The sequence below is a fragment of the Neolamprologus brichardi genome, unplaced genomic scaffold (genome assembly GCF_056152115.1).
Source record: "Neolamprologus brichardi isolate AB-2024 unplaced genomic scaffold, ASM5615211v1 NODE_ptg000033l+_length_6344489_cov_1, whole genome shotgun sequence".
Lineage (NCBI taxonomy): Eukaryota > Metazoa > Chordata > Actinopteri > Cichliformes > Cichlidae > Neolamprologus > Neolamprologus brichardi.
In genome coordinates, this window is record NW_028270137.1 from 1633124 (window position 1) to 1656094 (window position 22971).

Here is a 22971-nt window from a genome sequence, read left to right on the forward strand (position 1 = left end):
TAGTTTCTGTAGAGATGATGGAAATGAGAGACCTGGTTTAACAATGTCTGTAAACAGTTAATGCAATTCTTTTTTTAAACTATGGAAGGAAAACTGAAAGTCTGCCTGTCAGTTCCGTCTTGGTTGCTTGAAACGTATTGTGGACACGTACGCAGGAAAATGACGACAATGGTGTCTTTGTCCAAATATATACAACAAAATATACCAAACTGTACCGTTAGTATCTCAGTGCAAGCTTCACGCCTTGTCTTGTGACACAGGTGGTTGTGCAGTATGTGTTTCACATAAATAGGAAAACAGGAAGTTTTCCATATTTTTATGCACAGTATTTAAGGCTTCAGTCCGATGCTGGATGATGAGTGTTTTGTGTTATTAAACACGTCGTCACGCTGCACTTTCCCACAGATATTTAACGAATGGGTCAACGTGACTGTTCAAGTACGCTTTGAAATTAACCGTGGTAATTATGTAGATGAATAAGAATAAGGAAGTCCACGTATTTAATTCCTGTTGGTTACTTGTTATATTATTGTGATTGTAATTAGTTACTTGTGGCTCAAGAGTTGGGAGTTTGCCTTGTAATCAGAAGGTTGCCGGTTCGAGCCCCGGCTTGGACAGTCTCGGTCGTTGTGTTCTTCACCCGTTGCCTACTGGTGGTGGTCAGAGGGCCCGGTGGCGCCAGTGTCCGGCAGCCTCGCCTCTGTCAGTGCGCCCCAGGGTGGCTGTGGCTACAATGTAGCTGCCATCACCAGAGTGTGAATGTGTGGGTGGATGACAGGTTGTGTAAAGCGCTTTACAAATACAGGTCATTTACCATCTTTATTTACTTGTAGATGTAACCTTTAGTTAAAGTTTCCTGGGTTTTATGTGTTAGATTCTCAGCTCGGGCTATAGAGGAAAGCCGTTGTCAGTTGTCCGACCCTTTGACTGATTCCCTCAGCAGTTAAATTGCATGCGTGTCCAACTATACAGCAAAATAAAAGCCAGTAGATTTTAAAGTGGGCGGTCATTAACCAAAGTGTCCTTGGGGTTTGCTGGAAGGCTTGGGGAAGTAAACAGCAGCTAGATAAATGTCCTTTGCCTCAGTAAAGCTTACTCAGTCTTACTGTTACTCAGGCTAATCTTTCCACTTTAATGTGTTATCTTTGTTATCCTGGCACGCCTACCTGTGTGCCAGGATAATAAAGGACAGGCATATGTTGTGACTCAATACTGGTTGGCTAATAACAACTAACAGCTATTAGCTTTTATTGTGTGGATGCTGTTCTGCGTCTGGTGTCAGAGCTTCAGGTGAAAACACTTTCTTTTAGCTGTTTCTCAATTTAAATAGTTTTTTATCAGCTGCAGTGACTTCGTGCTGTTGCTTGATGGTGTAACAGCTTTGTGATGCAGACACATGTACTGGACAAATAAGAGTTGTTACTGTTACTTTGTGTAGAAAAGGAGTGTCTGTAAATCTGATTACGATTCATTTTTCTTCCACACTGACAGTAGACTACAGTGACTTGATGACGAATGGTGTTTGCTTATTCAAAGCGCCCTTGAAAGGACGCCAAAGTAAGCATGTGGGTGCATATAATCTAATCAAAGCAGAGCACATTAGAAATGTGATCTTGGCTACTTACCGGTTAACTCCCTGACCAAAAGTGTCTGCTTAGTGAAAGACATAAAACTATTCTGCAGGTGGTATAGAGATAAGAAACGCTCTATTTTACCATATGCTGTGGTTAGTTGTCATGCCATAGAGAGTTAGGAGCTTAAAAAAAGCAGTCACATAACAAATGATCAAAGCTCTCTTTGATTCAGACATAAGTCAGTTTGACGTCCTGGCAGGAATCTCCTGTTTCAGACCCACACTGGAGTTTTCCTCGTGGGAACAAGCCTTGCCCACCTTGTGTGACCAGATGGGTGTGCAGTGTTAAAGCTGAGAAACATCTGTATCCCAGCGAGACTGTTTTCTTTTGGATTGGGAATAGTGAAAATGTAGCCATCATAAATGCCTTAATCTTACTTCTATGACGTGTTTCGGCTTTTCCGCTTGGGGGTCACCTGACTCTATCTCACCCTATCCATAGCGTCCTCTTCTCCCACACCAACCCTCCTGATCTCTTCCATTGCTACATCCAGGAACCTTCTCTGTGGTCTTCTTCTTTTCGTCCTTGCTGGCTGCTCTATCTTCGAAGTCCTTTGTCCAGATCCTTTCTCCCTCCTCTGCACGTGTCTAGGCCTTGGCTGTGGTGAACCCACTCCTTTTCTCTTTCCACAGTGTTCATTCTCACATAACGCTTTTCCTTTGCCATCTCCCTCTTTATTGTACATCTAGCCTCCCATCTACTTTGTTCATCTCCATGACTGTTGAACCTTTTCATTGCCAACCTCTTCCTGTGAATGCTTTCCTGTATCACCAAAACTTCATGTTCTCCTTCCTCTGTCCAAGAGGAGACACCAGGATTTCCTCAGCACTCCAGTCGTGCTTTCTCAGCTCCTCCCTGAACTTTGTGGAGTATTCCTCCTCCTTCAACCTCCACCATACCTGCCCCTTGCCTTGCTATGCTATGTTCCTCATCCTTCTGAAGTATCAGAATCCACCAACATCTGTCCTCCTGCGTTTCTCTCCTTAATACCATACCTACTGAAAACATCTGTTTTCTTCACCTACATGTCCACTGAAGTCTTCTCCAGTCCCCACTCTCTCCCCTATGGACACTGTGTCCTACTTAATCCATCTTACTCTAGAATTAGTCTTTCTCCTTAAACGGACATCCAACCTGTGGTTCTTAAACACCAATAACAACATCACCCGTTTGATTTCCAGCTTCAGACTCGGACTGATCCTGTCCTTTCAGAATTAGCCTTCCTCCATTTCTCTTCCTGTCTCCATCATGGTCGAACATTTTTCAGTCCATTGCTCCTGGCCTTCCTTCTCTTCCACCTGGTCTCCTGCACATATATCTGCCTTCCTTCTACCGATCTAGCCAGCTCCCACCCTTTACCTCTCATACAGCCTACATTTTCCAGTCCCTACTCTCACCTTCGCTTTCCTGCCTTTCTTTCTGTTATGCTGTCTGCTAATACCTTCAACCAGTCCAAGTAACTGATGGACCACAGCTGAATGAGCTGAAAATGTAGCAGGCAAATTCTTATTAAGTAGAAAAAAGTGTCTAGATGTCCTGTGGGAAGACAAAACGTGTAGAAGTGTGAAAACAAAACAGTAAAACAGACACACACCGGGAGTTTCAGGATGGATCGAGGGTGAAAACGCGGTCGAGGGTGCTGCCCACTGTTTTGACTGGGACGAGTAACATGTTTCACTAAATTCAATGACTTGGTCAGCGTTAGAAGAATCATCAATGTGTAACTTAGATTCCCAACCACAGTGAGCTTAAGAAGGGAACATAAAAGCTGATTTGAGAACTTCCACAAGAGGGCAGCGTCCTGTGGTTCGAGCCAAGTCTCTGTCAGGTTTTAGTGAATGGACTCAGGCGCAGACCTGCAGAGCAGACAGTTTATTAATACAAACCACCGGAGTGACTGACGCTGATCGCTCAACCAGCGACGAATAACACAGTGCTGCCATCTTAAATAGGCCTTCGATCACCCAGAGAGGCAGCAGGTGTGGAGATGGCAGGTGCGTGGGCCGGGGGCGGAGCCCATAATGAGCACCGCCCCTGCAGGTGAGAGAGAGAGAGAGAGAGAGAGAGCAAAAAACACATGTTGCCTAATAGAGATCAGCTGGTGAGGCACAGGAACAGTCTCAATGAGAACTAAAGAGTCTCATTTTTCCTTATGTTAGTTATAATTACAGAGATTGGTAGGTTAGTGCTTTATTATGACCACTTTGTCTTAAAGTGTGACCTTGTGTCAGTAACTGGGATAACGACTGAGCATAAAGTAAGGGAAGAGCTGGTGACAGCACTGTGGAGCCAGGACTGTAATGTGCTGTACTGAAAGTGGAGCTGGAAGATGAAACAGAACTATTCCTGACTGCAGCAGCTCGAGAAGAGGAGAGTCTGTCACATGCAGCAGTCTGCACAGCTCCTCAGCTGCTAGGACTCGGGTATCTAACCGGCTGACGAGGGCTAATAAAAGTGAAGAATGCTTCCAAAATAGATTATCAGTGTCAATAAATCCTATAGTGAGTGATGTGCAGGTGTTTGTGAGCCAGGTGTTGAGTTTTGATATGCTTTGGGAGTTTCAGTCAGGATTCAGTAGCCCCTGGCTTTTGGTTCAGGAGTTTCAGTTTTTATTAGAGATGGACCGATCTGATATTACGTATCGGTCCGATTCTGACCTAAATTACTGGATCGGATATCGGAGAGAAATAAAAAATGTAATCATATCCGAAGTATCACAAAATCACCTCACAAAATGCGCTACTTGGTGTAACCCAGCTCGGCGCATCGCAGCAGTATGTGTCACGTGACAGAGCGGCTGTTGTCTGCGACACCTGTCGGCGGTCTGGAGCGTTTGGAGCCTCCTACATGCTTCCTAACCGCGGCGTTTCATCTCAGCGAAAACTATCCCAGAGAAGTGAAGCAAGTGTGTAAGTTCATCCCTGAGTGTTTGCAGAGTGTTTCCACGTTAAGCTTAACAACTGATGTATTGATCCACAGTATTGATCCATGTTGAGGTGGAAAGGAAGCGATTTGTCCCGGACTAGAATTAAAAAATAGACACAAAGCTGGAGTTATTCTGTCTTTGCTGTGCAGTTGCATCTACTTCTCTCATTCGCTCCCCCTCCCTCTCCTGTTATTACTTCAAACATGAAACTGATCAATGATCAGCTGATCGACTTTTCTGCCACAAGTCCGTCTTTGTTTGTTTATCGCCCACTTTGTGCTAGAAAGAGGAGACCAGCGGATAAACAACAGCAGCACGTTTAAGCTTGATCAGCTGTTGTTATTTATTTAATATTAATTTCTAGTATCAGCTGATGTTTGCTGGAGCCACAGCTGTAAAGCTGCTGGTCATGATGTTTGGATATGTGGTGAGAGGGAAACATGAAGATGAAACCAGGAGATGTCCTTACTGAATCATCAGAGCTGAACAGCTGATGGAGAAACAGGTTTACCTTTTAGGTGACATGGATGAGTTGAAGTTATGAACTGTTTCTGAGAGACAGATAACACCAGGATCTTTTTCTAAGTAGCTGACAGCTGGTAACTGTGCAGGGGCGGGTCTAGCAAAGTGTTGCCAGGGGGGCAGGTAGGGCATTAACAGGGAGAGGGGGGCACAAAGATATACTTTTCTTTGTTATGTCATTTAAAAACTTTGAATAAATAATTATCTGAATCTTACAACAAACGTGGTCACCTGATCAAATGTATAGAAATCCATTATTGTATATAGTAACTAATAAGTCTAATATCAGAATCAGAATACTTTATTGATCCCTGGGGAAATTATTTTTTGTTACAGTGCTCCATTATAAACAGTATATACACCCTAATTTCCCCTTGTGGGACTAATAAAGGTATATCAAATCAAATCAAATCTAGTAAGCTGTAGTACTTTTTCCTTTGGGAAGGTACCATCTGTGCATCTTCCTGGGAGTTTGCAACCCTGTTAGTTAGGTTGGTTAATATTTCCACTAAGTACTCTTTAAAATATCAGAAACGGGAGGATGGTGCAGGTTTAAATGTATTAGATTGATCAGTGTTGCTGAACTATAAATGTTTTGGGTGGGGTGTATGTATACAGGTGTAACAGAATAGCTTCAGTCTCTTGTTTTTTTAAACTTGAGTATGAACTTATACAAAGTGCAGCAAGATATTTATAAAAAAAACAGTTTTATTGATTACCAAATACTCTATATCGGATTCATATCGGTATCGGCAGATATCCAAATTTATGATATCGGAATCGGTATCGGACATAAAAAAGTGGTATCGTGCCATCTCTAGTTTTTCTATTCTGGTTTATGATTTGGTGTTTTTGGTTTGGGCACATAAATAATCTGAGTTTTTACTAATGTTGGGTTAAGCAGGCACAGGGACATGAGACACTGTTGGAGGGCGGCACAGCTTCAGTGAGGTGGAGCTGTGAAAGACGGGATAACGTCATCAAAAATATCTAAAACCTGTCAAAATGTTTGATGGCTGAAATGGGACAAACTCCATGATGTAAACGTATTTACATGTGAATCCCAGCTCACGTGGGCCAGTCCTGTTGCCCTCTTGCTCTGCATTTCCCAGGTCTGCTTTAGAAAGTTAAACATTAAAGTAAAATGAAAAATAGAAGACAGACAGTGATTACATTAAGTGACAGCACGTTTCTGAAAGGTTGTTTCAGAGCAGAGGGGCCAAAAGCACGGCCACCTTTACATCAGTCAGTAAAACTCCAGCATGTCTGAAAGAATCAAAGCCTCGGAGGCATCGCTGAGCAACACATGTCCTTTAAGAGAGAGAAGGCAAATAAAATCTGCCTTCTGTCATCTGTGCAGTGTTGCTGCAGTTACAGACATATGAACACAATCACAGAGGGATGCTACATTTCTCCACTATTAACTTCTGCAAATGCTTTTCCTCACATGAATGCACAACTTAACGACCTTCTGCTGGGATCTGAAGAGACCGTGTTTGTGAAGTGTTGAGTTGATGTGTGTTTGTGACGTTGTGCTCTGCTGCAGCTGGAGGATGAGGAGGAACCGTTCGTACTGGAGGACACCTGCATCCTAAACACAGACAACATGGATGCTCACTCCTGTGAGACCTCCTCTCTGGCCAGCTCTGACAGCGGAGACCCATCACACCTGAAACGGCATGTGCACACACACACACACACGCACACACACACACACACTAATATAAAACGTATTCTTACATTTTTATGTAGAGAAAAAAGAAAAGTGATGATCTGAAGAATCAGACTAAAATCAATACATGCAAATATTTCAATTAGTCAGTAATTCTAAATGCTTTATGTAGAAGCTTTATTTATTTTATTTAGGAGTATAAATTAGAGGTGTGTCTGTTGAGTGTGTTGGGTACTGCTTTGTAGTTGCTGCTGTAACGGAAAAGGAAACAACGTTGTTCTGATTTTTATTTATTAGTCCTTTATTTATCCAGGTAAAAAATCTCATTGAGATTAAAATCTCATTTCCAAGAGAGACCTGGCATCATGGCAACAAAAGTCACATATCACATAGGTATATAACATTTAAAACAAATACAATATCCCACACCAACATGTGTAAAATATACAATAACAGATCAAATTAAGAGTACATTAAAAACAATCACACTGAGTAAAAGATACTGCTGATAGCAGGAGGAGCAGCCAGCCATCATGTTTGTGCTGTAGATAAGTTAATAAATGCATTTGTGTGTGTGTGTGTGCTTTTCTTTACCTCTGTTTTTATGTGTGTCTGTGTTAAAGAAGGAAGAGGACAGTGGACATGAGTTCAACGGTTCATGGATGTGTGCTTCGACACAGCCTGCTGAAGGGCATCTCTGCACAGATCGTGTCTGCTGCTGTAAGGCTGTAACACACATCCACAACCATCACAGATAAATACAAACCAGTTCGTATGTTTCCACACTCTTTTGTGGTAACTTTGTAACTCTGGACGCCTCCACAGAGAATTGGATACATTGTATATATTTAGAGAATGAATGAAATAGGTGACTGCAAACCTTTTAATACCCAGGCGAGACCTGTTCTCTTAATTCAAATGAAGCTGATAAGTGTTGACCTTTCATTTAGTAACTGTTCACTGGAGCTCTGCAGGTGAAGCAGACCATAGATAAGCTGAAGCTGTCAGAGATAACAGGAAGTCAGTGGCTAAATCAGTCAGGGTGGTGTTCACTGAGCAACACTACAAAACCTGGAAGAGCACAAAATGTGTTCTTTCTTTAAGAGCATCACTGCATCCGTGTGATGCTTCATTTATAATTTCAATGAATTCAAACTGAAAGTCTGCATCGTGTTCGATTTCATTCATACTGACGGTTTGTAAAACTCACCTGAAACCAGAGTTTGTCCTCAAAATGTAAAGCTGCATTTACACAATCACACATGCTTCACAGACACACAGACACACAACATGTTTACAGTCGTATCCTAACATAAGAGCTGCTTGACCCAAAGCTAATCCCAATCCAAGTCTGTACTTTAACCTAGTCTAAGACTTCTTACCAAGCTAATAACACACGAGCGGGTTTTTATCTCCACGAGCAATCTGAAAGAGTTTAGCACAGAAAAGGAACAACACAGTTGCAGAATCAAAATCTGAATTTCAAACGTTCCTCATTCTTAACTAGGGATGGGTATTGATAAGATTTTCATGATTCCGATTCCATTTTCGATTCTCTTTTGAAAAGGAGAACACTAAGGTCGATTAGCTTAGAACTTTGTTTTATATCTTCTCTTTGAACAAGATAGAAATTTAGGAATAACATGGCCTTACAAACCCAACAGTGACATCTTAAGAGATCCACAGCCTACGGCTCTTCAATGGGGTGTCACAGGGTCCCCAGGAAAAAAATTGTAAATGTTAAACAAGAAAATAAATATTCTTCTGTAGCAATAACAAAGTATAACATAAATTATTCTGTAGCAATTACACAAGAATATCCAGTAATGTCCCTGCCTACAATTAAACACATTCACTTACTGAAAATCATCTGCTGTGAACGGGTTCAAACCTTTGACCACAAACTGAGTCACTGCTCGGTGACATTCGTCTATCCTGCCTGAAAGGAGACGCTACGGTAGACTGCAGCGAGAACTGCCAGCATCTGAGCCAGACTCTGTCTCATCATCATTAGGGGTGGGGAAAAAATGGATACTGTGTAGCATGGTGATATTTTGTTTGCTAATAATGTATGGATACAGGGACAGCAGAAATCGATATTTTGTTACAAAAAGGTTTTTGTGCTCTGACTTCAGAGCATGTTGATCCTTTTTCTGAGCAAGAATCCTGACATTCCTTCACTGTCCAAATGTGTTTAACTTGTTTTTGGCAGCAATAAACATGACAGTTTACTTATTTTAATTTAAGACATGTTTTATTTTAATTAAGTTTAAAACTTTTTTATTTTGTTTTAATTTACTTTCAAATTCTTCAGTTGCTGAAGGGGCTGCATAGTTTTCATAAACTGCATAGTTCAGAATAGCTATAATTGTACCAGATGGTTGATTCAGTTAAGTTGGACTAGACTGTAATACAAACCGTTCAGTTTGTCAACAATCAAACTGAAATGAGAGAAAGACTGAGTGTGAGACTTTGATATTAGATAAAATGAATATTGATAAAGTTTACCTTTATGTACAGAATCTGAATATCGCAAAATATTTTAAAAAATTGCAATAATATTGTATCGTGCGTTAAGTATTGTGATAATATCGTATCGTGGGATGTATGGTGATTCCCACCTCTACTCATCATGGTCACCTAAATGCACAGTAATGGCAGGTTTTGTAATAAGGCAGATCGCGCTAACATAATCTGCACTGTTAGTTGATTATTTACCTGCCGCATTAACGGGAGAGGACGTGCAAACGTTACCGCTGCTGCTGGGTTGAGATTCACGAGTCCGGAATTAAAAACACGACATTCATTTAAGGTCATCGCGTGTTTTGTGAGCAAATGCTTTTGCATATTCGTAGTGTTTCCTCCTTAAATGAAATATCTACTTTGCAAGTATTGCAAGTTGCCCTGTTGTCATCCGTTCTCGTAAAGTAGAACCAAACTTTTGAGCGTTTGAGCCGCCGTGTTTCCTGCCAGGTAAATGACGCTCCACAACGTGGTGACGTCATTCGGGGCGACTGGAATCGATAAGAGAATCGTTTGCAAAAATGACAAACAATTCCAAGGAACTGAAACAGTGGGAACCGGTTCTCAACAAGAACCGGGTTTCGACACCCATCTCTACTCTTAACTAAAACATTTTGTGTCTTCACTCAGGACAAAGTGGACGCTGGACTTCCAACAGCTATAGTGAGTATTCATTAAGTAGTTCATCTCAACACAAAGAGTGTGTAGTGACTGAATATGTACACCTGCATCAATAATTACAAATATTTTACAATACGAAGGATGTCTGCATGCTACAGACGTGGATCAGCACATAGCAGAACCTGACAAGCAATGACAGCAAGAGCAGAAAGATGACGGCCGTCAGCTGGAGTCACAGCTGATGTGTTTTGTCATTTGTTTTTGTCTGTTTTAAAACGTTTCCATGTTCAGTCTGTTCTGAGCTGTGCGTTCCTGTCTTCAGACAGTGTCGGGTGTCATTGCTGTGGGAACATCTCACGGTCTGGCTTTGGTCTTTGGTAAGTCTGAACTGTAACACTGTCTATTTACATTCACACTGTCAACAATGTTTTTCTTTGAGAATAACTTTATCACTTTATCACCAATGAACCAGAAACAAACCATAAATAGAAGAAAAACCCAAAACACTTGACTTACTGATTGACAGGAACCTAGATGTTTGCAGATGCAGATGTTTGTATTGAAGATATACAACAGTGGTTTAGCCAAATACAGCGTTTTACGTTCAGTGTTAGTGTTATTGAGATGAAGGATACTCAGTGACTGTCACATCACAGCTAACGGTGGCGTTTTACGTGGCTCTGGCCGACAGAGAGGTCATCATTTAGGACCACGTTGGACTGTTCTGCGCTAAGGGGTCGATAGCTCATTTCACTAGTGTAAAAAAGCAGCTTGGAGCAGGCCAACTGTGAGCTCGCTCAAAAACTGGCATCAGTTTGAGTACATGTGGAACGTGTCAATCAGGTTTGATCGTTTAGCGATGAAGATGCTGATGACTTGATGAAAGTGCACGCGCTGCCTTTGCATCGACTGAATGTGTCTTTACACTGGTCAAACATATCTGTGGAAAAATGTTTGTTATAGTAAAGATGATATGTGGCTCCACAGTCTTTAATCAGTTCATTTACATTAGTTTAGTGTAGCGATGTAGTAATAAAGGATAATGTAACGCTACGGCTTCAGCGTTACATTACAAATGGGAAATGAACTGTATGAAATTTTAAAAGCAGAATGTGTGTTGCACAAAGTCATGATGTTTTCCTGTGTACGTCACAACTGACTTCCTGACTTGCTTGAATAAAGACCGTCTCTGTGCTTCTAAAAATGGGATTGAATTTGATTTATTTCATCACAACTGTAAGTAACCATTTGTTATCAGGAAACATTAACATGATTATTAGAACTGCATTTCACAGTCAGTATCATAGCAACAACAGTTACATTGTAACTACTTTCCAAAGTGTTGCATGTTGTGTTTTCTAGACTGCTAGAAGCACTCTGCACTTCCATTTTCATGCCTGTACAGTTCAGATGATCGCCCCACGGGTTTCACATTGAGCATATTAACCGCCTTAGTTGTCCTCGAGCATTAGGATATGTGTGTTTGGAAAGCCATCTGTATTTACAGTTAGTACACAGTACAGATGTTTCAGCACGTAGAGATAAGGCTGGGCGATATATCGAGTTTTTAAAAAATATCGACATATTTTCATACGAGATATAAGATGTGACAATATCCTTAATATCGATATAGTCTAAGTTACGTTATAATTATACTTGTGGAGCCACAAGTTTGCCTCTCTTTCGTCCACTTTTGTCTCTGCGCAACGTTACTCGGCCTCGCCTCTCCTTCACTGAACACAACTCCCCCTCCTTCCCCATAGCTTCACGGCAAATCTCCGTTAGCGAGTTGTGGGGCTGGACGGCGTCAATGTGTTAGCGAGCTAACCGCGCTAACGTCATGCAGCCCAGAGGCGCTGCACGGCCTAAAATCCTTTCATTTTCTCAAAAGTTGACAGCGCGCCTTATGTATGAATTCTGGTTGTGCTTACTGACCGCGAACTGATTTTAGGTGGTACACGGCGCTCAGCAATCTGTCAAAAAATGTTTTAGTACGACTTTGGTAAGCTAAGGAGCTGCAGCGCTTGATGGATTGTCGGCGCATTACGGCTATCGAGGAGCCTCGCGGAGTGATACGTACTGTGCTTCAACATAATATTAGCATATTGTGTGTGTATAAGGGCCATAAAGAGGATTTCAAACTCAAGGCTGTCAGTCACACAGTAGAAGTTGGGAACAGAGCAGCTGTGAAATCTCTTTGTTATTATGCTCAGCGTCTGTTAGTTTACATTTTGACTGCACAATTATGAGCTTTTTGTTATGCACAAAAGCAACATTGTTTTCTTTTATTTATGGAGCATGATTATTTAATAAATGCTGATAATTTATTTTTGAGTAATTTCTTCATGTAAATCTATGCTGTATGTAAATAAAAATGCCTGTGTGACATCTGGGACACAGTGTGACTAAGAACTCTCTTTTTGTTCTTAACTTATGGCTTTAAAAAAATATCGAGATATATATCTTATATCGCCACCCAGCTAAAAAATATCGAGATATGAATTTTGGGTCATATCGCCCAGCCCTACGTAGAGACATCATCTACTAATTGGGAAGTTGGTGATTTGATCCCTGGCTGCTCCAGTTAGCATGCTAACGTATCCTTGGGAGAGATATTGAAGCCCAAGTTGCTCTCCAGTGTAATCAACTTAGTGTGAATGGATGAAAAGTGCTGTATAAGAACCAGTCCATTGGCTTGTGATGGTGTTTGCCATTTAAAAAGAACAGTTTTAACACTGTTTAATATCCTTACTGGACTGACTGGTCCAACCACACAGTCAGATAACTGCCACGAGCTGGTTCTAGCTCCACACAGCTAAAACGGATCGACTTTGGACTCCTGCAGGACAGGCGGTGAATATCTTTGTGTTGGAAGAAAATAGATGTACGCTAAAGTCATAGGTGGGTGCAGGAGGCAACATCATGTACTGAACTGGATACACTTACTTATTGTCAGAGGAAAAGCAGTAGATCTTAAAGAAATGTGGTCACCTTTAACTGAGTTTCTGAGACATTATGAAGGGAATTTATTTAGAAAATGATACTTGGCGTTTTATTTGCTATTTTTATTTTCTTTCTCGTCTTGTTTTGTTTGTTTTATGTGTGCTGTGCATTTATTCTATTTAAATTCTTTATTTATACTTGTAGTAGAAGTGCTATGAGTCTACAAGTCTTATTTACCCAATAACACACAAAGGTAAAAATGTAAAGGGAAGCAAAAACACATAAAAGATAGAACATACATGTGTGGCCATTCACAAAGTTGCACCGGTGAGCAAAAACCAGATCTGACAAATACAAATTAAGTAAATTATACACAATTACAGAATTGTGCAAAATTGATAAGTGAAACAGTGAAAAAAAGGAAAATTCATTTATCACTGTGTCGCTCTTACGTATTTCATTCATTGTGCCCTTGGGTTCAGCAGCAGGACAAAGATCCAGCAGCGAGTCCACCTCTGAGTGGGTAAAGCAAACCAACATGAAGACTTTGGATTGGCCCAGTCCTGACCTGAACCCGATTGAGATGCTGTGGGATGACCTTAAAGGCGGTTCATGCTCGAAAACCCACCAAATGTGGTTGTAGTAAAACAGTTTGCAAAGATGAGTGGGCCAAAAAGTGCTGCAAAAGACTCGCTGCCAGTTATCACAAAGGCTCGATTGCAGTTGTTGCTGTTAAAGGTGACCCAATCAGTGTTTCACACAGTACGTTTGGATTTTTCCCCTTAATAAGAAAAACACCTTCATTTAGAATCTGCGTTCTGTGTTTACTTGTGTTATCTTTGTCTAATATTTAAATTTGTTTGATCTGAAACATTTAAGTGTAACAAACATAGAAAAACACATGAAATCAGGAAGGAGGCAAACACTTTTTCAGTGTTCTCTGTGCTGGTGCCATCCTGGCGCGCACCAAACATTTTTGTTCATTTCTGCTGAATCATCTGACATCTCAGGATGCTACAGTCCCCACTGACATTCTCACCAACAGTTTGGGCTGCACGAAGCTTTAAATGTTAAAAAACGCCTGGTGTTTCAGTTGACTCCAAGTTGACGCTTTAGCACTGACAGTGTTCAGAATAGCTCGACGTCCTTCCATCACCAGTGATCCTAGTGTCAGTTTGAAAGGGAATTTGATCTTAACCTTGTATATATTTGAGGACCACCGTTAGACAGAATGGACCTAAAGACTGAGAATAAACAGTCAGAGAAATACTTCTGCAGAATCCGGAGGTGATGTTGAACAGAAGAGGGACAAATTTAAATCAGGCAAAGGTTTCGATTTATTGGGTTGTTTCCAACGTTACATTATACATTGGTTACAAAAAAAACCTGATTTTGATACATACACATCTTTCATGAGTCAGTCTAGAGAAAAAGCACTCTTGAGTATACAATGGCAAGTGACCAGTATTACCAGTTGACTGACCCTTGCAGATACGTAGTGGGATGACAGTGATTGTTTTATATTACTTGTGTAACATCTCGCGTCTGTTGTGTTAGTACATCCCTGTGTCATTGACATCCACCCTCAGGACTGCTTCACCTGAATCAGACATGGAGGCACTGACAACAACGTAGTCACCTTCATAAGAAATGCAGGACCCGTCAGCCTTGGCTCTCACGAAACTATTTTCACTCCCATTATACATGATGTCGTAAAGATTATAGTCGCAGTCGGTTCCTTTGTCAAAGATCCCCACGGCAAACCAGTTGGAGTAGAGGCTTCGATCATACGGCACGGAGAACATGACAGCCATGATGTGGCTATAGTCGTTCGTGTCAGGATTGAAAAGGTCATAGGTGAAGACTCCAACTGCTCCAGTTGCACTGCCAGTGTCCTTGTTAAACAGTGCACTGGCTTCAGAGCAGGGACCTACCATGGGTGGCAAAGGGACCTCGCATTTGCCGCTCTCACTGAAAGCCCTAAGCATGGAGACACAGTGTGTTAGATGGGTCTGACAGAAACACTTTGAGCAATTCTTCTGGTTATACTTTCCAATAAGTAAACACTGTTTATCTAAACTATGTAACAATAATGCAGTTAATAGGACACATTACATGGAAAACAGTAGGGCTGCCTCGATTACGTCGACTATCAAAATCGTCAACGACTAATTTAATAGTCGACACGTCGTTTGAAGCTTTGTAAGATCACAAAAGACGCAGGAATAAGTAGTAGGATTTAAGAGTGTAATAACGGACTGAAACAGAAGATGGCAGCACTGCATGTACAAGGATGCCAGCTGCCGTTAAACCCCCGAAGAAGAAGAAGCTGTGTCCCAGAATTCATAGCGCAGCCCAGCTCAGTTTCCAACAATGGCGGCAGCTAGTTAGTTTTAATATTACTCTTATTATTCTTTCTGGGTCACAAAATAAACGTTTAACATATTTTCAGGCGAGAATGTAGCTGTGTAAACCTCAAATATCTGCTCAGTTTATCAAGACACCACATATTTTTAAAAGCGCTCCGACGTTTTCGGAGACGTCTGTTACCCACTAGCTCGATAGCTAGCCGGGGGCTAGGCTAACTAGAGCCGTGAGAACACCGGACTCCCGGCAAATCGTTTTCAAACCCACCGCTGTCTTTCGCTACTCAGGTTAAACATGATATATAAGTCACTTAGATAACTTAAAAATGTTATTGTTTGGCTTTTTTTTAGTATTTTATTTGTTCCTGAGTAAATCGGTTTGGCTGAGATTAAAGAGATGCTCGAGAATTTACTCCGGTGTCCTGTTATATTTTAGATAGCAAGGAGTTTATTAAACTTCACCGAAACAATTTGCAAATTTCATTAAAATTTAATAAACTATCATCTTGTCTTTATTTTTAGTTAGCACAGACCTTAAACACTTAAAGCTGTAAGCTAATGATAGTTATATAAGAGCAGATGCTGCTGGTGCAATAAGCTATACGTTTTACGTCCAATGGATGATGATCTGATTAGTCGACTAATCGCAAAAATAATCGGTGACTAGTCGACTATCAAAATAATCGTTTGTGGCAGCCCTAGAAAACAGCATTGTAAGAGCTGAACAAACCAAGTTCCACTGGGCTGTGACGGTTTTGATTTCTCATTCGCATTATTGAAGTTACATAACAAATGTAACACTAAACTTATACCCACATACGTACTCCAATCCTTATCCTTATAGGGCAAATATATGGAGGAGTTTCATTTTAATAAATTGAATAAAAGTGCAAAACAGGAAGCAGCAGCTTTGTTACACAAACATCCTCTTTGGCTGCTTGGTTGGGTTAGCATACGTTCTGCTTAAACATCACTGTGGGATTTCTTCTTCCTAGCTTTGCGTTAGTGATTCTGCCCGTAATGATTGTGTAGGTGTGCTGTCTTTGCTGTGCTTGTAGAGGATTGATGGTGTTTTTGCTGCAGTGGATTCATGTTTTTGGACTATCTAGAGCAGATGTGTCAGACTCATATCGTGGACCACATACAGCCCATTTTGATCATTAATGGGTGAGATGCTCCTTTCTGTCAGTGTAAAGAAATTTCATATTTCACTGTTTTTCTGCATGTTTTTGTAGAAAAGTAAACATGTTCTACATGTTTATTGCATACTTGCTGTCACATAATGGTCTTTGCATGTGAATGCCTGCATGGTGTGCCCATTAAAATAGTCCCAGCCCTGCCTACGTGGGCTGATGATTTGATTTCCACGTACCGATGGGCCGTTAATAACTGACCAATGAAGTGATCTCACGGGCCGGATGTTTGACGCCTTTGCACAATAGTGTGCTGTTTACCATCATCAGGAGTAATGTGCATTTAATCCACCTCAAAAGTTACACATTGAGCTGCTGTTTTTCATCTCCCACATGAAGTGTGGTAAGCTGCCAAGCTACAGGCAAGCTACACAACCGTACATAAAAATGTGCTGGATCATTGTTTTCTATCCACTCCTTATGCAGATCATTGATGATGCAAGTAATAGATTCATTAATTTTAGGATTTTACTTTGGTAAGAATTTGCAAAACAAACACTTTTCCTCTTTCCATTTGCTCAGATGTGCACTGGCTGTGTTGGATTTTGCAAAGTTTGCCACAATGATAAACCCAAAGGTTTAAAAAGATTATAACCAACTATAATTATTGGTCATCCATCATGGTTGGCCTGGAACTTATTCAGGGTTTCATAAGACAAGAGACGAGTACACCCTGAACAGGACACGTCACCAGCCTATCTCAGTGCTAACATACAGGGACAGATAACCAGTCGTAGCTACAGCCACTTTAGAGTCACCAGTTAACTTCATTTGCACGTCTTTGGACTGTGAGAGGAAGCCAGAGAAAACCCGTGCAGACTGCACACAGAATGGCCCCAGAAAGCTGATGGATTCAAACCCAGGACCTTGCCGATGCTAGGCAATGTCGCTAACCACCACACCACTGTGCTTTAGATGTGTGGCTTTCATTCTGCAGCCGTCTTGGGTCTCATCATCATCTTGACTACTTTTTCTTGGCTCGACAGCAGCTAAAAGAACCGTTTCATGGTTCGCCATGAGGGCTGACAGGACTGGTTGTTGGTTTCTGCATGCTAACGGCTAACTAGCAGTTGCCTCTTTACTGTAACGATATGGAAGAAATGACCAACAGCGTCTTTTTTGTTCTGGAGCAGCACATCTTAAGAATTCATGTCTAAATAAAGGCGACAACTTCTCTGCTGCATCCTCAACAGCATGAACGTGTTCCTCAGATGGCGTGCTGAAACCAACAGCCAATGAGGTCGTCCCTGCACCAGTGACCATCGAAGCCAGTTTGTAAAACTCATGACCGACAGCCTTCTGGTTCTTTCTCTCAATATTTGCAAATTCCCCTAAAACTCAAACATTACATAGAGAACTGGACTATAATGACATCATTGATTAGTATCTGTAATGCGGTTTGATTTACTGTCATATTGTTTTGTATTTCCATTTCCTGTGCTGTAAAGCACTTTGTGATTTTTTTATCTGTAAATTTTACTTACTTACTAAACTGAGAACATCACAAGTGTCTACAGTACTGTCATGTGCACACTGAGTAGATTTGAGCATTTTAGACTGTTTGTATTGGCAGCAAAAGATGATTTATGTTGCATTAAAACCATTCTTGAAACTTGCATCAAAAGGAAAGTACAGAAGTGACACCGCACCTTGGGTTGGCCAGAGTGTAGAAGCCAGAGTTGTTGTTAATCTCAACAGAACAGCTGCGATGAGGCATTGTGTTGATGCGATGGCAGGAGGAGGCTGTGAATCAGAACATTTCACTTATATCACCATTTTTAAAGAAAAGACACAGTTTGTCAAACTGAGCTGTGTTCTGCTTAATTCAATTCAATTCAATTCAATTTTATTTATATAGCGCCAAATCACAACAAAAGTCGCCTCAAGGCGCTTCATAGATACAGAGAAAAACCCAACAATCATATGACCCTTAATGATGTGGTGACGGTGGCTACAATTACACGAGTGAAGCCTTTAAATAGAAAAAGCAGACCTGTTTCCTGTGAAATCACAAGTTATCATTTGAATTCACAGTGACAGTTGACTAAAGGTACTTCATTATTATAAGGCAATATTATTGCAGAGAGAATCCCAATATTAGACTGTCCTGTACGAACATGCAGGAACAACTTCCTTTGGAAAGGTGGTGACAGAGTTACGGTGGTTTAAAGAGCCTTTGTAAAATGGGCCAATGGTGGAACAAGAATTAAGAAAGATGAGGTTTAATATGAAAGTCTTAATAATATAAGACCGTCTTGCTGGGGTCCATTAGACATGTTGATGGTTTGGATTAAGTAATTATTGAAATGTACATTTTATATGTAGCTGTCATTGTTAGTTTACATTTTCTTAGCTCCTTTAATCTAATTTGTATTACATAAAGCTAATATTAATGCTTATGTTAATGTTTGCATGTTTTATTTTAGCAACCTAAATTCCAAATGAGGGTCTAACCAGTCAGATGGTCGACTCAAACGTTGACTGTGCCAAATATCCAGACTATAAAATGACACTCAGACTAATCAGTGAATAAATGTGGTGCAGAAAATCTGCTATTGAAACCCAGATATTACCTGGAAATAAAGCCACAAACATTAGCTCACATCAGTGAAGGTAAGTTTGAATCATATTGGACGACTTACCTTAATAGCTGTTTGAGCAAACGTTGTTAGTCCGGGTATGAACGAGTCCCACTGTACATTAGCTGTTATCACACCAGGTTATATTGACTCAGGTAATCAGAACGAACCACCTGACTCCCTTATCTCGTGTTCAGGATCAGCTTCCCACCCCTCTCTTTCTCTGCCGTATCTAACAGTGGTCGGACGGATCCACGCCTTTGGGAACTCTTTTGGTAGAACCTTTAAAGTCGAATGTTTGTACAAGGTGGGACTTCAGGATGCTTTACAGCGTGTGTTACACACACACATAAACACCACTGAGCTTTCAAGCTGGTTTTTCCCTAAAAGAGATGAAGTCCTGCATTTCTGTCTTTATTTGTCTTAGTTCTACTTTATAAAATGTTATTTTTCTTACTAATGATATGAAAAACATGCAGAAGTCCCTTTTAAACATGACAGATGTGTAACTTCAGTAACAGCAAATTTCACTTTTATTTCAGAGACACACAACACTCAGCCTGCTGGACACACTTGCTAATAAGCGCATTTACAAACACACACGCAGGAACAGAAGCTTCTTGATGTTCTGACTGTGGTTTAACTTTGCTCAGTATTGAACTGGTAGCAGGGCTGATCAGTGTCTCTCTGTGTTGCTGACATTGTGATGCCTGAGCAGGAAAAGGTACGAGCACGTCTGTCAGATCCTCCTGAATGTTGTTCGTCTGGTGTTCAGCCTGAAACATCACTCTTTATGTGCATCTTGGTTTGGCATGTTATTTGGTTTCATTTGTTTATTTTTATTTACAGTTGATTACTTTTGGGGGGGTTGTTTTGTTTTTTATGTTTAAATTATGTGCTTTTTAATTCTGGTATTGCACTCATAAAACTGAGGACTGGGACAACTTTCAGTTTGCCTTTTTTTAATTTTCCCAGTATTTCTCCTGCTTTGTCAGTTAACCGGCCTCTTCCTCTCCAGATACCAACCAGGCCTTGCGGCTCTGTCTGGGTACCAAGACGACTGGAGCGGAGTTTGGCGCCGTCTCTGCCCTGAGCATCAACCACGACTGCTCACGACTTCTCTGCGGCTTTGCCAAAGGACAGGTACGAGGACAAGAAAAAATAGACTTTATTTGCCACTAATTTACAATTTATTTTGTTAAAGCTGCCAAATAATAATGATGATAATAATAACAGTTAAATCATAGGGCCCTTTCACCTCAGTGCATGTCGTGACCTGACACTGTGGAGGTGTTTGCTGTAGTCAGGTGGACGAGCCCAGGATTCTCACTGTTGTTACTACCCGTGGCCAGTGGGTGGCGTATGAGATCACTCACTAATTATGTGTTCCTGTGATATTAACACTGAACATTTCATATAGAAACAGATGATTTTTATCAGCTGTAAGGTTGAGGATGTTTTGGATAATTTCAATTTGAGATTTAACAATTTAATGTCCTGTAGTGATTAATCCAAATTTGACATCCCATCACAGACGCGTCCTTCAGTTTAAAAAAAATCACATGCTTCGCAATTTAGCATCGCCAGGGTCATTAGGTTGAATTCACCAATGCTCATGTTGGTCAGATGAAATCTCTGCGAGAAATTTGATTAACTACAACAAAACTGCTGCCAAAATAATTCTTAAATTCAAAATAGCTGTCCTCCTTTTTGCTTTAGGACGTCCCTTTAACCCTTTAAAACCAGTCGGAGCGGCACGCTCTGTTTTGTGTAACTACTTTTAAATCTCGGTAGCTCTGCAACCACGTGAGCTAGCGCAATAATTTTTTTTTGCATATGAAACCGGAGGAGTTGTACTTACATCTTATGCCATCAGCTTGTCCTCGGTCACAGTTTCCTTCCACATATAGTTTTGCAAAAACTGCATAAAAAGCGCTTGCAGCAACAAAAACATAATATTCCAGAAACACGCTTTGCTGATCCGATCAGCTGTTCATAACACTTCCTACGTTGGAATAGACGTCAGCACGAACTTTTGCATGTCCGCCATGACCTGCCTGAAACCGGAAGTGACGTAATTTTCGCGGAAATGTAGTTTTTTCCCATCAGGGCCTCATGAGCCTATACTGGTGTTTTTAAAAGTTATGTTTGACTTTATGACTTTCTGTGTGGTTTCTGGGATGCTTAGGACTCATATTGCACTGCTGGAAATAGTTTATTTTGATGCATATGCTGCTTTTTTGCAAATTTGCATCATAATATTTATTTTCGGTTTTTCCTGCAGTATATAAAAATTGGTGTATTTCAAAAATAAAACTATGAAGACACTCAAAATAAATTTCCTGTGGTGGGAAACTATTTTGTGCAACTTTTTTGTATTTACAGTTTCGAGGGATAAGCCTCTTAAATTTCTCTAACTAGAAATATATGTTAAAAAAACAAAAACAATTTTCAATTTTTTTGTAGTTTATTGCACTTTTTTGCAATTTATGTAATTACTATGCACTTAATGCATACATATTATTAAAATTTGGGCTGTAACAGTTGTATTGATGTATAGCAACTTGAAATGCTCCCAAAAATGGCTCCACAGCATGTAAACATATAATATAAGCTCTGGCGGACTTGGTTCTATAGTAGGTCTTAAAGGGTTAAGAGTCTTTTTTATTGTTTTTAAAAACATTACATTAAGCTGCCAAATTTGAACGATGGCTGAATAAGTACATATATATAGACAGATACATAGATAGATATAAATAGGCTTTATGAATCCCACTCTGGGGGATTTCACTTGTTATAGCAGCACAACAGTGAGGAAGAAAAATTGAATTTGGGAAAAAAAAAAGAAAAACAAGAAAATTACAAGAGTAACTAGAAGTCGATGTTTTTTATGTGTACATGAAGTGCAGTGGGGGTGATGATGTACATGTATTTCAGCAGTTATCTGTATTTTACAGTGTGACTGCTGTTGGGATGAAGGGATGACCTCCCCACCAGGGGAGTTGTCACATACCTGTACAAAGGTGTTAGAAGGTAAAAGACTGCAGGAGTCACTAAAAAGTCCCGCACACCTCAGCCCGCCCAGCAGAGCTTCAATTCAATTTTATTTATACAGCGACACAACAACAGTCGCCTCAAGGCACTTTACAGTAGACCCTACAGAGAAAAACCCACTCAAACCCCCTGTGAGCACTTTGGCGACAGTGGGAAGGAAAAACTCCCTTTTAACAGGAAGAAACCTCCGGCTCAGGGAGGGGCGGGGCCATCTGCTGCGACAGATCTGGGGTGTTTTCTGACCAGTCCAGGTTATTGTGAAGGTGAACATCCAGGAGTTTGTACTTGTCCACGACATCAATGCCAAAGCCGTGCATGTTCACTGTGATGTGAGTTAGTGTTCTCCTCTCACTAGTGTGGATGTGTAGGTGGTTGAGTTCACATCAGATGATAAAGTGAGTGATGTTGTTCCACTCACACACACATGCAACAGTGTCTGTGTCACCACTGTTAGTGTGTCTGTATTTGTAGAGTGAGAAGGACGCTCCCCAGGAAGGTCATACGAGTTCATGCTAAAAGCTAACAGCTCACTTGTTCACAAACATCTGGTTCACATGCAGATAGACGTAAGTTTGGAGCTAGCTGCTAGCTTATTTACCACAGTCTGTAGTAAACTCATTAAAACTGTGAAAGCCTTCACTTCCTGATCTAGGAACAACAGCTTCCTGTTTCATGGTGAGTTACAGCATTTTCATGCTTCATGGGGAAACATTGAAATTCACCATGCTGACAGGATAACGCCAAAGATGAAAACCATTACCTCCTAACGCTTTTCAGACCAAAGTTTAGATGGCTGGTCAGCCGGCGTGTGGGTGATGATGACTAACCCAACAACACGGTGCTGATGATCTTTTGAACTTTATAATCCCAATAAAATGTTAAAATAAATGAACAGATGATGAATAATTAGAATCCGTGCGACAAATTCACACGACAAA

General features: G+C 40.8%; 2 protein-coding genes across 3 annotated transcripts in view; one reads left to right on the plus strand and one right to left on the minus strand.

Moving 5' to 3' along the window:
* Positions 1-22971, plus strand: part of vps8 (VPS8 subunit of CORVET complex) — an 80256-nt gene that overhangs the window by 6492 nt on the left and 50793 nt on the right. Inside the window, exons 3-7 of one of the 2 annotated variants that reach the window (XM_087837446.1) lie at positions 6629-6763; positions 7385-7474; positions 9908-9940; positions 10221-10275; positions 19998-20122. In XM_087837446.1, the coding sequence (XP_087693572.1) occupies positions 6629-6763; positions 7385-7474; positions 9908-9940; positions 10221-10275; positions 19998-20122 (438 nt within the window). Of the gene's footprint in view, positions 1-6628; positions 6764-7377; positions 7475-9907; positions 9941-10220; positions 10276-19997; positions 20123-22971 lie in introns of both variants that reach the window. The other variant, XM_087837445.1, reaches the window with a different exon arrangement.
* LOC102789565 (DELTA-stichotoxin-Hmg2b-like) lies at positions 14332-18128 on the minus strand. Its single transcript, XM_087837457.1, has 2 exons — positions 18050-18128; positions 14332-14821 (listed from the first exon to the last, which is right to left on the minus strand). The coding sequence occupies exons 1-2, from the start codon at positions 18115-18117 to the stop codon at positions 14395-14397; spliced, it is 495 nt and encodes a 164-aa protein (XP_087693583.1). The 5' UTR covers positions 18118-18128; the 3' UTR covers positions 14332-14394.